Raw genomic sequence first — 15,337 nt, 5'->3', positions numbered from 1 at the left:
TTGAATCCATTAGCGCGTCCAAAGCGAATGTCCGCGTATAAAGCGAAATAGCACCAAACTATAACGTTTACACTGTGACCTGTAAATCTTTTGTCCGGAGCTGAAACTTTTCATCGACCTTCTCAACAATAAAATTATTAATATAACCCTCCAATGCATAGTTAAGGCCCTTTTGGTAACTTCGAGATGATATATAATCTTTCTGTCTCCAAAAATCATCAATTGTCTCCTACTGTGACAGCTAGCGCCTGTTACCGAATGTTGACTGTTTGTCCGAGTGAGTGGAGGGGGCCTGGCTTAGCCATAGGTCAATTGCATGGAACAAAAGCGAAGTTTGCTTAGCGAACATTAAAAAAATCCCTTCGTGTTCTACGGAAGAAAGAAAGTTAAAAATAAATGGTGACAGAATTTACATTTTTGGGTGAACTCTTTTAGAATAGCTGTTGTTAGCATGCTGTTGCTACAACAGCATATCGTTTAGACAGCACGTCCTGATTTTGCAGTTAGACATATTGTGTTGATCCTGGAACAACATTCCTGTCCAAAAATTTGATCCTATCCCTACCCCTACCCTATCCCTAAAATCAGAGGGAAATGCCAGTTGAATAACAATGATAAGCACCTAATCCTGGTTGTAAGCCTAAACTTGACCCACAAATCTGATTGGTTGAATGGAATGTTGTTCCTGGATCAACAAAGATGTTCTGTGTTTAGACATTGAGGTGAACACTGATGTTTTAGGCCTTCACGTCAGCATTTCATGGCAGCAGTACGTTTTGTTTATGACAGAACAGCTCTGTCAGCGAGTACGAAACACGGTCGGTACTATCACCTACGGGAGATTCACATCTTAGCACGGCCTCAGCAGAAATGTGAACGTCTGGCCTCCAAAATGACATCTTTTTACCCACGCTGACATAGAGATGTAAAAGGAGCGGGGAAAGTGTGTGCAGGACGTTTATTCTCTTAGACCTAGATCACGGAATGAGGTAGTGATTTCCCGAATCAAATGGGCTTTTATCTATATGCAAATGACATGATGGTCTTCTTGCATTTATTTTTAATGACTTAAGAAGAGGTTGGCTGTAAGATGCAGAGCATTCACAATGGACGAGAGCTCACTGTAAATGTGTTAAATTTCCCTTTTCAGATCATTGTATTACACCACAGAGACAAAGCAGCGTTTTATGCATATTGAAACAAAGACCGGCTTGATTGGCCAGATGCCTGCCTTTGTAGGGCAGGCTGAACTTTGGATAACTTTAAAACTAATTTATGAGAAGGTTTGTCAGATTTAGTCTGTGAAAAATGATATAAATTATATACATCTCAACCCACCTACACTGATGCTTGAAGAAATGGAGAAATGCTTTGGTGGAGTATTATTCATTCTAAGTGACTTCAGCTTAAATTCAGCCAGTGAATAGTATTGTTATGCTGCGTACACAGAACAGCAGACATCGTAAATCATCTTATTTTTGTATTTTACTTTTCGGTTCTGGAATTGGTTCTTGTGAAAGGATTGTTACGCTAAAGGGAATAACCTGAACATCTGTCATGTTCCACAAACTAACAGCTGAAATAACAGTAACTAGCAACTATAGCCCACAGACATGTTTAAGACATATGGGTGATTCTGTATTTAGAGATACATTTGACATCAACCAAAAGTCAAATGTTCTTAAGTATTTATTCAGTGTTCAGTGTTTACTAATTGTAAAACTAAAGAAGCAATGTTTTCTCCATTCATATAATTTAAGGAAAAACTTGATAGGACAGTTTGTCAGCTACAGAGAAAGTGTGTGTGTCAGACACATAAGTTTGTGATATTCATTAATGTGATTTGCAGTATGCCCTTTGAAAACAATAACCTGTTTTGTCATTAATCTGCATTGTGGATAACGTCCAACCTGTGTACACTTGAAATATATTTAAAAGGTCAGAAGCATTATTTACATCTACATTTATACAAAATTTTACTAGACAGATTACTGACAATATCATTTTTTAAATTATTATTAATTAGACTACCATTTATAATTTTGGGTATAGAGGAAGATTTTTCTCAAAAGTGACAGTAAAGATCTTTTAAAGAAAATATATCTATTTCAAATGATAGGATATGTTTCTTGAGCAGCAAATCAGCTTATTAGAATGATTTCTGAGGGATCGTGTGACACTGAAGATTGGAGTAATGATGCTACAGTTTTTGAAATAGTAATATATTCACAATATTACTGTATTTTTTATCACATATTTGCAGCCTTGGTGAGCCATAAGAGAGTCTTACACCAAACCTTTGAATGGTAGTGTATTTTAAACACGCTATATTCATATATAAGTTCTGCAAGTGCAACGTTGAATGAATAACACAAACGACCATACGGCCCACCACGTTTGTAGTACAATCAAAAGTCTAAAAATATGGTTTTAATGAAGTAATTTAAGACTTGTAACCCATAACAATTTACTTAAAGTTGATGTTTAATTAATATACTATATTATGAGCATTGCTGCCACTGAAATTTTGTGATTCAGTTTACATGGTCCATCCCAGGACAGCAACCTGAACATGTGTCTAGTCGGGTCCGGAAAGTCTTTGTGCGATATTGTTTTCCGCTATTGGTAAAAATCTGATATTCTGAAATAAAACATTTGGAATGAATGGGTAAATTAATGAATTAATCAATCTTACAGTCAGTCAGTGGACAAGAAATATCCATATCCAATCATGCATAAACATACATAAAGAGAATTACATGCACAGTCCTGTTTTGTCTTCAACTTCTAAAATGAACAAGTGGCTTCAAAATCTGATTGGTAAACTGCTGCAAAACTGTGGAGGAACAGGCAGGGGGGTTATTGGCGTTAATGCTTGAAAATTGAACTGGGATTGTTTGCACCTCAATAATGCTCGAGATGGAAAATTGAACATAATTTCGACTCACTGATTCTCAAGAAGGGCAGAGCGTTAAAATAACTGCAAGTCGTGCACTGCACTGGGCTTTTGTGTGTCACTATATCACACAAACCAAGTTTTGCTTCTCCTCCTCTGTGTAGGCTTCATTTACGTTTGATGACAAAATAATAAGGAGAAACTCCATGACTCGATGCAGATTCGATTAAAGACCTACTTACTTTTGACAATAAACTTTTAGCGCTATAGCTCGGTGTCGTGGCTGACTGCTAAAGAAAATCAACTTTAACCTGATCAACCGATGATTCTCCCTATCCCTCATTTCGGGGCTCATTTTGACAATGCTGTAAAAGCTATTTCATAGCCATTGTAAAAGTAGAGATCGATGGTGAGGGAGGATTGCCATCGGATCGTATCTCCTTTGGCCAACTCAAAAATCCAATTGATCTGCTGAAATCCAGGCTCAAAGGGAAGCACGAAAGCCTGCTCGCTCGCTTCTTTGCCCCGGCCGCCGCTGCAGATAGGCTGTAGTTTAGAGACCATTTTATCCCCTTTTAAAGTAATCACCCCCATTATCATCTATCATTGAATTTGTCAGGGGAGCATCATTTAACATCTGCTTTCATCTGTGCAGGGAGACCTGTGGAGAAGGCCTACACGCAGCTGGACCAGCCGGTCCGTGGGTCAGGACGGGAGGGAGAGACACTTCGCTGGCAGCCTGCAGCTTTAGGTGTCATCATCAGGAAGGTTAACTCCTCTCCTCCGTTGAGGAACGACCTGCAGCGCAGATCTCACCACCGGGGGAAGGAAAACGAGAGCTCTGAAGGTATGGAGCCAGGCTCGCAGTGTTTTTTCACGGGGGTGTGCCAAGGCTTGGCAGGAAGGTGCATTCGTGGAGAGAGCAGGCCAGGACTGAACTCCGGCGTAATGGCTGACCAAATGAGATTAGCATTGGCCAGTGTTCCACAGACATCCTACCTCCACCAGTCCAATTGAATTAAAGCAGCAAACAAGACTTTATATCTTTATGACTGGGAGGGAGCCACAGTATTGAAAACACTGACAAGGGCCATTGTTGCATCCTGGATAGGATTGTTTGTGTTCGCGCAGCTGTGCGCGTGTCGTGTAAAATCCTGCTGTGCACCGCTTTCTCGTTTTTAAATATACCTTCCCCGCTGTGAGAATTGATAGGTATTTAAATCTACACAAACAATTCAAATGTGCATGTGATAAACTTTTTTTTTATTAAGTTACATATTGCAGCTCTAAAAATAAACATTTTAAATTAAACAATTTTAAACAATAATTAAAGGAAATTAATTCAAGCAATTAATCATTGCTGGCCATGGCAGCAGTGCTGTTGTTTTATGGAGAAATTGTTTATATATATATATATATATATGAAGAGTTCAGATGCAAAAGCCTCTAAGTGCCATCTGAAATTTTCTTCTAGAATGATCATTTTTATCAAGCTTGTATATTTAAGGTCAATAATTTCACTTAAATGGCACTGCAAATTACCTATTAATTGTCATTTAAGTGAAATTACTGAACTTAAATATACAAGCTTTATAAAAATTATCATTCTAGAAGAAAATTTCAGATGGCACTTAGAGGCTTTTGCATCTGAACTCTTCATATATATATATATATTCTGACTTCACCCAAAAATTTAAATTCTGTCATAATTTACCAGTGTTTGTATTGTTAACCAAAACTTGTAAATTGTTTACAGTAACAGAAATAAAGCTAAAATAAAATATATTTATTTATTTATACTTATTTCAGTTAGTTGTCAAAGCAACATTTACATTTTTCCAGTAGCCTACTAAATTTATATTTTTTAAATGAATTTAAGCTATATAAAATATTTCTAAAATACAAATGTTATTACAATTGTTTAAAAATGTATTTTAAACTTTAATGGAAATGTAAAATGAAAACCTAAAATATAAAAAGCGAATCATTTTTTTTTATAATTTATTCACCGCGGTTTAAAACAAAATTGTGATGTGATAAACTATAAAATTAAAAAATTAAAAATAAAATTGTATACCACAGTTGTAAAAATTACTGCTTTTTAAAAACAAGACAATACTAAATGAAAAAGCAAAGTAAATACCCAATGATGGCCTTTGTTTCTTATGTTTCTTCTCTGTGCATTCCGGGCCTGCAGTGAATAACAGAATCATCGGCGGCCGTGGCTCGGTGCTGTTGTCTCTCTCACCTCTTCAGTCTTTCATAGTGGAGAGAAATGAAAGGCTCTCTGCCAGCCTCCTGCCAATTAGCCCAGGTCAGAGGTCATGAGTCTATACAACACTCACCAGTGGCTGTGATTCACTCCATGCTAATAGCTTTAATGATTATTGGAACATCCTCATCTACAACTTTGCAGGTAGCAACTGTCAAATTAGATCTGTCAAGGGACAGGTCAAACCCGTGGACAATAGGGCCGTCATGGGAATAAGAGGAAAACATGTTCATTCTATTGCAGTCAAAGTGAAAAGTTAGTAGTATACTTGTATATCAGAGCAATGCTGGAGGATTGCCTCAGAACAACATCACGTAAATACCCTTTAGGTAGAAGATGTTCTGGTGATCTTGGTCCATTGGGTCTGATAATAAGACGTTGTGGGGTTACTGAGGTGAACCCTAGTGCAGGCATTTTAGAGCAGTATTAGCTTTCATATGTAACGTTCATAGCATGGTACCCTCTACTGGTTAGCTTATGAAATTTCTACTTTTTACAAGGCATAGTGTAGGACCAAAAAAAAGGTCTTTATATGAAAAAATTACTTTGTGGGAAAAAATAAAATGTTTTATGTAAAAAATTATATATTAAGAAGAAAATGGATATTCCTTGTTAACACCAGAAAGAACGAATGAGTATTATTAGAGGAGAAAATATTTTTTTTGTGCGTAAATAAATCAAGATTTCTGTCATTTTCTCCAATTCAGGAATAATCAGATTGTGAGAAGTACAAGTAGCTTTAATACAATTTTTTTTTTTTTTACTCAAAACAAAACATTTTATGTTATTTTATGTTAAAACAACTGTATTAAAAAGGAAAGTTTAAAGAGTCACATAGAAGTGTTCTTTTGCGTGGAAAATATAATTTTCTGACATATAGGGATAGTATATAGCGCTATAGCTATAAATATAAAGCTATATAGGAATATATATTTAAAACAAAAACTTATGCCTCATGCCATTCCAAACCATTATATGTGAATAAAAGCCTAAATTCAATCTGTTCATCATACAAAGCGATCATGTCTCAATTCATATGGATTAGTTTTGAGATCTCTTTATGAACTTTTTGAAGAGTGGTAGTGGTAGTTGCATAGATGGTCAATGGAGGGAGAGAAAATGCTCAGATTTAATTAAAAATATCTTCATTTGTGTTTCGAAGATGAACGAAAGTCTTTGGAACGAGATGAGGATGAGTAAATGATGACAGAATATTCATTGTTTGGGTGAACTAAACCTTTAAACTAAAATTAAAACGAAAACTGAAAATATAAAAGCAACATTTATTATAAATACTGTAATAGTCACCTTCATGTCATTTTAAACTTGTATGATTCTCTTTTTTTTTCTTCTGTGGAACAAAAGAAGATATTTTAAGAAATGTGAGGGCTTTTTCATACAATGGAAGTCTATGGTAACCAAAACTGTTTGGTTCCCAGCATTATTCAAAAAATCTTCTTTTGTGTTCCACAGGTTTAGAATAACATGAGGTTGAGTAAACAATGATTTTTGGGTGAATAGACCTTATTCACAGCAGCGCCATCTTTGATTTTTAATGGGAATGAAAGCGAGGCTGTGAGGGACAGACATGCATCTCTTCAATGGGCTGTTCTGTTATTTAATGAGTTTTGGGATTGTTCTGCTCATAAAACACTGGAAAAATTATCTTTCCAAGAAATTTCAGTTGACAAAAAACTCCCGACAATATAAGCTGTGAAAAATTATAAGTAATCTAGGAGCTTTGTACAGATTTTTACAGCGGATGCCATTGAAAACTTTCATACCTGTCATTACGCTGCTCTGAATAAGGTATATTACTCCCTTAAGAATACTCTAATGTGCTATTAGGAAGCCCTGCAATTATGTTAAATTATGACATTATGATCACATCATTGTTTTTTAATAAACATTTATAGATTGCAGAACATTTTTATTAGCTTTTTCTCAACCTAACTGAGCATTGAGTACATCCAACTCATACAGTTCTGTATACGTCTGAGAGGAAGAGCCCGTCTCCATGTGCCTTTCGAAAAGACATGGACATTATGATAGAGCCGCAGCTTCCCTGTGTCACATGTAGGCGTTACGACGGAAAGGTCAATATTATTTTTCTAATACGGCACTCAGGAAGGGGAGCAGGAGGAGGAAAAAGAGGGAGTGCTCTCGCTTGTCTTATTAACATTTATGAATAATTTAACCTGGCACGCCTGGCCACGGTCCAGACGCATAATTTCTTAATTGCAATCAGAGGGAGGAAGTAGGTTGATGCACGGTGATGTATGAATGACAGGCAGGGGAAGAGCTGCTGCTTCTCCAGCACACAACTTCCTGAAAAACACTTTGTCACTTTGACTTGTTATCGACCTGATTCTGTGCGGATATAAAGGATTTTGTCTCTATATTTAAAAAAGAACAATTTAATATCAGGCTTAAAGTTCTTTAAAAAGTATCTGTGATTTGTTTTTTTTCAAATGCTGTTCTGGTAGCTAATAATGAGTGCGCTTAAGGGACTTCAGTAAATTTGCTGAACCTTCTCATCGTGCTTGGCATGGTAGCTAATTTTTCAAAGGCAAACATTTTTACAAAGCAAGTTAAGTCTCAGCCAAATTAATGGAGCTTTAGATTTACGGAGGCCCGCTTTTCTTTCTAATCCCTTGTTATTGTGCGGCAATAACAAATGATGAAATAACTCTGACATGTCTGGCTGCTGTTTTTCAAAAGCAGCGTTTTCCTGCATTTCAAACGCCAAACCACTCAGAGAAGGAGCGGTCTGCATCACGGAGATGAAAACGATAGCATTTTAATTAACTCCGTCTACAGCCTTGTCCACTGCACCCAGTCGGATGCTTGTTCGCAGATGTAACAATTATAGGAAGATCATATTAACACAACAGAGACTGAGCATAAATCTTTCAGACGGTTTATATCAGCTCCAATGAATGCTTTGTTTTGCAAAACAAATCAATTGGGACATTAGAGGAACCGTTCTAAACATCATTAGAACGATTTGTTCTGTCTGTGTTTAAACCTAAAGCTGCTCTTCAAGAAGCCTAAACAATCTGACAAACTGCGAATGAAGCTGTTTAAACTTTATTCAAATTAATTATGGCTCACACTTGAAAATGATTTCAAAAGCATGTTTTTGGAGATAATTAGCTGATCGTTAGAAATCTATTTATACATAAATACGTCTTGTGATTTAATTACTAACAAATATTAAACAGCAAATCTGCTTTATAAATAATTAGATGTTTCATTATTATTAATCACAGTTAGCAGTCACATATTTCATTTTCCCGAGTTTCAAAATGTTTATTGTGAAAATGAGACTTCAATACTGTCAATAATTAATGCTCTTGCTTTAGTATTCATTTATTTATTCATTGTCATTTATATCAGAGATAACAAAAGCACTTAACCATCTTTCTCAGTCAATCCCCCCCCTTTCACTTTTGATTGTTGTATCTTATGGGAAAGGGACAAAAAAAAAACGCACTGTGTTGTTTCGAAATTATGCAACTCTTTTGTGCCAGCACAATTATTCTAGCATAACTGGCTTGGGAATATAAAGCAATTATTTCTGCTGGCTAATTATTCGTTTTCATAATAAAGGTAATTTTTCACACAGCAATTATAAGTGGAATCGATGCTTTGAATGAGATGTCGCTCTTTGGTTTTCTTTCTCTCCGGTCAGGTGAAGCGACAGTGTGCTTTAGTAAATGGGATTAACAGGCAGGCCCCTCTTAGGCACGTACGCCGTTGTCCTGGTAACCATTTTGATGCAGTCGATGATGGGGCACACGCTCAGGCAGAGAGTGCAGCCGGTGCAGCTGTCCATGATTACAGGAAGATGGGTCTCAGGGTCAAACTTAATAGCCTGCAAAAGAAGAGGAAGGGGAGGGAAAAAAAAGCTATTACATTAGAGCAATTATCGACTCTCCATAGGAGGATTTCCCCACTCTTGGGAGAGCTTTTCATGGAGGTAAAAAAAGCAACAGCAATGACAGCAACGAGCACAACAGTGCCGTTCTTCAAGGGAACTAGCTGGGCTCCTTCATTGCGCACCGGCTTTATTAATTTCAGACTGCATTTGGCCCTTTATGTTTTCCAAATGCGGGGCCAACGGCGGTGAATGAACTCTCCAATCGAGTGACCTCCAAAGACAACATTTAATCTGAAAACATTTGCTAGCTTACCATATTTCAGCAAATGAAATCCAGTAGTAATTGCTTTCCCGTAAATAGCATGTGCCATAATGAGTAATTATCTGATCTGTGCGTCTGTACCTGGTAGCCCGAGTCATTGCAGGTCATGTAGCACTTGCCACAGTTGATACACATCTCTGGATCGATGAGGGCCTGCACTTGTTCTGTGTTGTCCAGCTCCTGGTAGGCGCCAATATGCTTCAGCGCCCTGGCAATCACGTCCTTTAGGGAGGAAAGGAAGGGATTAAAACGGCAAGAAAAACAGCTGTAGCGTCTCAAAGAAACAGTTTGAAAGGCACCATTCCGTTCTTAAGTTAGCTTAATTAAATCTGCGCTGGAAGGAGCGGATTGGTTTTAATGTCTGACTGGTAGGTTGTGATCTCCTTTCCTCCTGGAGATCCCTCACAGCACAATCACCTCGAGGAATAAAGCCTTTTAATGTTATGAGCAGCATCACTGCGTGTGCTACAAAAGACAGCGTCAGATTACAGGAGGACAGGCTGCTGGAAGTCTATGGTAACCAAAACTGTTTTTTTCCCAGCAAAATATCTTCTTTATGATCCACATGTTTGGAATAACATGAGGTTGAGTAAATAATGACAGGATTTTTGGGTGTGTGCATTTGTGTACGTTTACGTATTGTATGTATTAGAGCTGTCAAATCAGCGTGTTAATGTAGGGTGATTAATTATTAAAAAGGTGATTGAAAAAAAGAATGCAATTAATCATATCCCCTGACCTGTACATCATTTTTAATTTAAACATGACATGTGTTACAAAATGTGGCGCTGATACTGAAAAAACAGCAGGACACGATGCAGCAGTCATATGACATATGCATGTGTACTTATGACTACAATTAAGTAATACAAAAATAAAGAATTAAAGGAGAACTCCGGTCAATTTTAACATTGAGCTCTTTTTTTTTTTGTACATTTGGAGTGCTGTCAGTACAGAGAACAACGACAAAAATCGGTGTTGCCTACACCGTGTTATCCTCGTTTAAAAATTTGCACCCTGTTGACTTCAATAGGGCAAGTTTTAAACCTGCTTTTAGCCTCTTAACATCCTTGATGTGTCATTACAAGTGCACAGGTCATGTGAGTGATTCCTTCGGAGTGAACGCGGGTGAATCTGACTGCAGTAGATGTGAAAGATATATATAAAAAATGATGTTTATTTCAGCCAGCGCACATACCTGTATTTACATCCTGTTTTCGGTCGAAGTCCACAGTAATCGATCGTCGAGTTCACGCGCATAGGTTTAGTACCTATGATCACGCGCGTGAACTCGACAATCGACTACTGTGGACTTCGACTGAAAACAGGATGTAAATACAGGTATGTGCGCTGGCTGAAATAAACATCATTTTTATTAATATCTTTCACATCTACTGCAGTCAGATTCAGCCGCGTTCACGCGTTCACGTGCAGCCCTAAAAACTGTTTTTTGTAACTGTTTTCTATTTTCATATATTGTAAAATGTAATTTATTCCTGTCTTTATTACTCCAGTCTTCAGTGTCACATGATCCTTCAGAAATCAAATATGCTAATATGCTCAAGAAACATTTATTAGTATTATCGATGTTGAAAACATTTGTGCTGCTTAATATTTTTGTGGATACGGTAAGAGTTTTTTCTTTTCTTTTTTTGATGAATAAGTTCACAATTTGAAACTGACATTTATTGTAACATTTAGAAATGTCTTTACTGTCACTTTTGATCAATTAAATGCTTCTTTTTAATGTCAGTGTATACGTACAACAGTAATCAATAGTAATATATTTGTGTATATATAGAATAATCAGCATATCATGCAATTAATCTGAATACAACTTGTAATTGACTGACATCCCTACTATCCATGTATCACTGGAAAAATGTAATGCCTCAAATAGCAAATGGTGATTTGATACTTACTTTCACGCTGGGGACAGGTGTTTTGGGGATGTTAACTCTAGCATCACTGGTGCCTATGATCACATTGCCACTGGCGTCTTTTAGGCTTTTCTTGTACTTCACCAAGGCTTGAGTCTTCGTCTGTAAGTATGGTCCAAAGCTAGGCAGACTCTTTTGGAGAGAAGGATGACAGTTGAAATAAGTTCAATTAAATCAAAGGAAGTCTTAAAGGAATAGTTCGCCCAAAAATGATATTTAGCCCATGATTTACTCACCCTCAAGCCGTTCGAGATGCATATGTCAATCTTTTTTCAGACGAACACATTTTCAGTTATTTTAGAAAATGTCTTAGATCTTTCAGTGGTTAGAATGTGAAGCAATGGGGTCCAGCTCGTTGAAGTCCGCAAATGAGCATGCATCCTTCACAAAAGTAATCCATCCGGCTCCAGGGGGATAAACGAAGGCCTTCCGAGGGTAATCCGTGCGGTTTTGTCGTAAAAATATACATATTTAAAACTTTATAAACGAAAATAACTGGCTTCCGGTCGCGGTCGATGCGCATTCATGGAGATGGATGCTGGCATATGACGTAGGACGTAGCGTAGGAAGCGTCGTGACGTAGAACGAACGTAGAGTTTTGTTTTGCTCTGCTCTCTGGCTGCGCTGTCACGTTCGTTCTACGTCACGACGCTTCCATCTCTATGAACGCGCGCCGACCGCCACCGGAAGCCAGTTATTTTCGTTTATAAAGTTTTAAATATGTATATTTTTACGACAAAACCGCACGGATTACCCTCGGAAGGCCTTCGTTTATCCCCCTGAAGCCGGATGGATTACTTTTGTGAAGGATGCGTGCACATTTTCGGTCTTGAAGCAGCTGGACCCCATTCCTTCACATTATAACCACTGAAAGATCTAAGACATTTTCTAAAATAACTGAAAATGTGTTCGTCTGAAAAAAGATTGACATATACATCTCGAACGGCTTGAGGGTGAGTAAATCATGGCTTAAATATCATTTTTGGGCGAACTATCCCTTTAAAGTATTTGAGAGATCAGTAGTTAATGTACTTTCAGGTAGTTTGAAAGATCATTAAACTTTGATTTGTTCAATTCTATATTTGTCTATAGATGTACATGAACTACTGATCTGTTCAGCATTCTATAATGTATGCTAATGACGTTTTAATTAAAGTTATTCGAAAATTAGACCAAGACAAGATTGAGATGGACGTCATGTGAATTCATATCCATATTTAAATAAACCTCAGCTTTTTACACCAATCTAATCGAAAGTGTGCTAAAACATCCTTGCTATCACTTCCCACATCCATTTAGAACAAAAGTGGTTGTAGTGCTATCTTTGCCTCTGAGTCTTGCACACATGCCTGACCCTCCAGAGCAGCAGGGCTAAAGAGGCGATTCGTATTCACAGTCACACTCTCATACCGATGCACCGAGCCTGAGAGGTGGCCATAAAAGTGCCTTGAGGCTTCGTTTCTACAAAGGCCATTCGACAGGAAACGCCGGCTCCACTGACGAGAAATCAAGTTTGCCACAAAATTAGCCATCCTTTTAATGGAGCCATAAAGAGAATCTGCAATGAATTGTTAGGAAATCGTATAATACTACCGGTAATTGCACGGATTAGCTGGTCAAACTAATGGTTTGACACTAAAATGGTAATGAATGGTAATTTGAGGGAAATGGACTTATGGGTTGCTGATGGGCACCGCTTCCAATAACTGATATTTTCAGTTTTATAAATGCTCTTTCATGAAGAAGTCTTTTTTTGGAGTTTTTTTGAAGGGGCTAATTATCATATTTATAATTTGAAACGTTCGAGCAAACACTGAATTGTCGTAATGACAGTTTCGTTTTGCATCTCTCTTCATGACCTCTCTGTAAAAGAACGGTTCAGTTATTCAAGCATTTTAACAATACCCTATTACACCTTTCCCGCAACAAGTATTCCTTGCAACGCCTGCCACAAATCCATTCGTCCCAACGAGAGGACATTTAAATTGGTCTAGCATTTTCCCAGTCACACAATCTCCACAAAGCTGTCATCCACAACCCTTCATTTCTACCATGGCCAGATGGAAGTGTCTCCGCTGCAAAGCAAAAGAATCAAAACACGACAGGAAAGGATCAATTATTAGATGCCCGCGTCAAACTTCTCACAAGTCTCTCGGTTTTCGTTTTTTTTTTTAAAGTAGCTGCCCGAAAGAGAGCGAAGGCCTTTGCTAAAGCAGGACCTATCAGAGAAACAAATCTACGGTGGCGGTGTTGACTGCAGGACTAATGGCCAGCTTGGGGTGGGGGGGTGGAGGCTCATCCTCCATGTATTTATTTCCCTGTAGAGCTAACACTGGTGGCCCTGTTCTAATCCTGCATAAAAGCATTACTCTCTCAGGCACAGGCTGACAGTCTAATGAATCAAGCGCTCCAGCCCTGCAGCAGACAGTCTGAGGAACCCGTCGCGGCTGGGGAGATAAACGTACACACACTGACTACACACACAGACCTATTCTCATGCACGCAAAAACACACAGGCTAGACAGAGATATGTCATTAACAGTGCATTAGTCAAAATAAACAGAGAGATGACTGGCTCGCTTGTGAGACCTTGATTACATGGCAAGAACGCTACTTTATTTTTTACGTGGAGACAGTTAACTATTCAAATAAACAGTTATTATTTTAGGTCTTTTCTGGCTTTTTTTGACAGTGATAGTCAAGAGCAGACAGGAAATGATGGGGGAGATCACGAACACAAGCTGAACTTGAATGATCACCACAGCTCAACCACTAAGCCACATATGAAATAATATTACATTAAAAGTGCAACATATAGGTACCATATTGATTATCGGCCGATATTAAAGAGTTTTTACATTTATCTGTTTCAGCCGTTACAGGTTTTTTAATTGTGCATGTGCATATACCCTATTTTTACTTTTACATATGATGCTTTTTAATGTTTAGTGTGTAATGTATCTGTTTGTGGATGTATACGATCCTCAAAGTTGCAGAGCTCATAGTCTCCCACAAAGTGATTTATTCCATCTAACAGGGAACACTGACCCAGACCTGCCTAAAACGCTTCGATCGAAGTCCAGATATTACATTCTCAAATTCTACGTCACAATGTAAAATATTAGCATAATGCCCGCCGCAAATAAAGAAAGCGAGGCTTCAGTGAATTGTGGTGTCGTTGTAGCGTCGTGGAAGCGCTGTGTGTTTGGATGCGAAAGCAAAACCGCTTTGTTTGGCCTTCTGAAAAAAAATTATAAAGTTGTTTCTGAGCAGTACAACCCAAAAGTTTGCTTGTGCACAGCGCATTTTACAGAGGACAGCTTCTTGAACCCGCTGGCACGTTTCAGACAGACTGGGAATAGAGGTACTGCAATAATGTACTGTACAGTTTGTGAACAAAATGTTTATTGGACATTAAAACATGTTAACCTATTCTATTGCACCCATTAAACAAAATAATCATATGGCCCCTTTAAAGGGATACTCCACTTTTTTCGGAAATATGCTCATTTTACATCTCCCCCAGAGTTAAACAGTTGAGTTTTACCGTTTTAGAATCCATTCAGCCGAACTCCGGGTCTGACGGTACCACTTTTAGCATAGCTTAGCATAGATCATTGATTCAGACGAGTCCAGTAGCATTTCTTTCAAAATGACCAAAGAGTTTCAATATTTTTCCTATTTAAAACTTGACTCTTCTGTAGTTAAACCGTGTACTAAGATCGACGGAAAATGAAAAGTTGCGATTTTCTAAACCTATATGGCTAGGAACTACTCTCATTCCGGCGTAATAATCAAGGAACTGTGCGGCTGTACCATGGGTGCAGCAGGCGTAATGATATGACGCAGCGCCTGAAAATAGGTCTAATAGGTTAGACAAACTTAGTCCCGGTCACGTTGGAAGAAGTTACCGAGCTGGGGACTATTTTCAGGCGCAGCGTCATATCATTACGCCTGCTGCACCCATGGTACAGTCAGCCACACAGTTCCTTGATTATTACGCCGGAATGAGAGTAGTTCCTAG

At 38.0% G+C, this 15,337-nt stretch overlaps 1 protein-coding gene across 1 annotated transcript in view; it reads right to left on the bottom strand.

The window, feature by feature from the left end:
• Positions 1-8,638: 8,638 nt before the first annotated feature.
• The window catches only part of dpydb (dihydropyrimidine dehydrogenase b), a 137,871-nt gene continuing 131,172 nt past the window's right edge, over positions 8,639-15,337 (bottom strand). The window contains exons 21-23 of the mRNA XM_084411657.1: positions 11,296-11,445; positions 9,455-9,595; positions 8,639-9,045 (exon numbers count right to left, since the gene is read on the bottom strand). Coding sequence (XP_084267783.1) covers positions 8,881-9,045; positions 9,455-9,595; positions 11,296-11,445 — 456 coding nt within the window. The 3' untranslated portion in view covers positions 8,639-8,880. The remainder of the gene's footprint in view (positions 9,046-9,454; positions 9,596-11,295; positions 11,446-15,337) is intronic.

The sequence above is a fragment of the Rutilus rutilus genome (genome assembly GCF_951802725.1).
Source record: "Rutilus rutilus genome assembly, chromosome: 6".
Taxonomy (NCBI): domain Eukaryota; kingdom Metazoa; phylum Chordata; class Actinopteri; order Cypriniformes; family Leuciscidae; genus Rutilus; species Rutilus rutilus.
The sequence above is the reverse complement of the archived record's forward strand: the minus strand, read 5'-3'. Positions and strand labels throughout refer to the sequence as shown.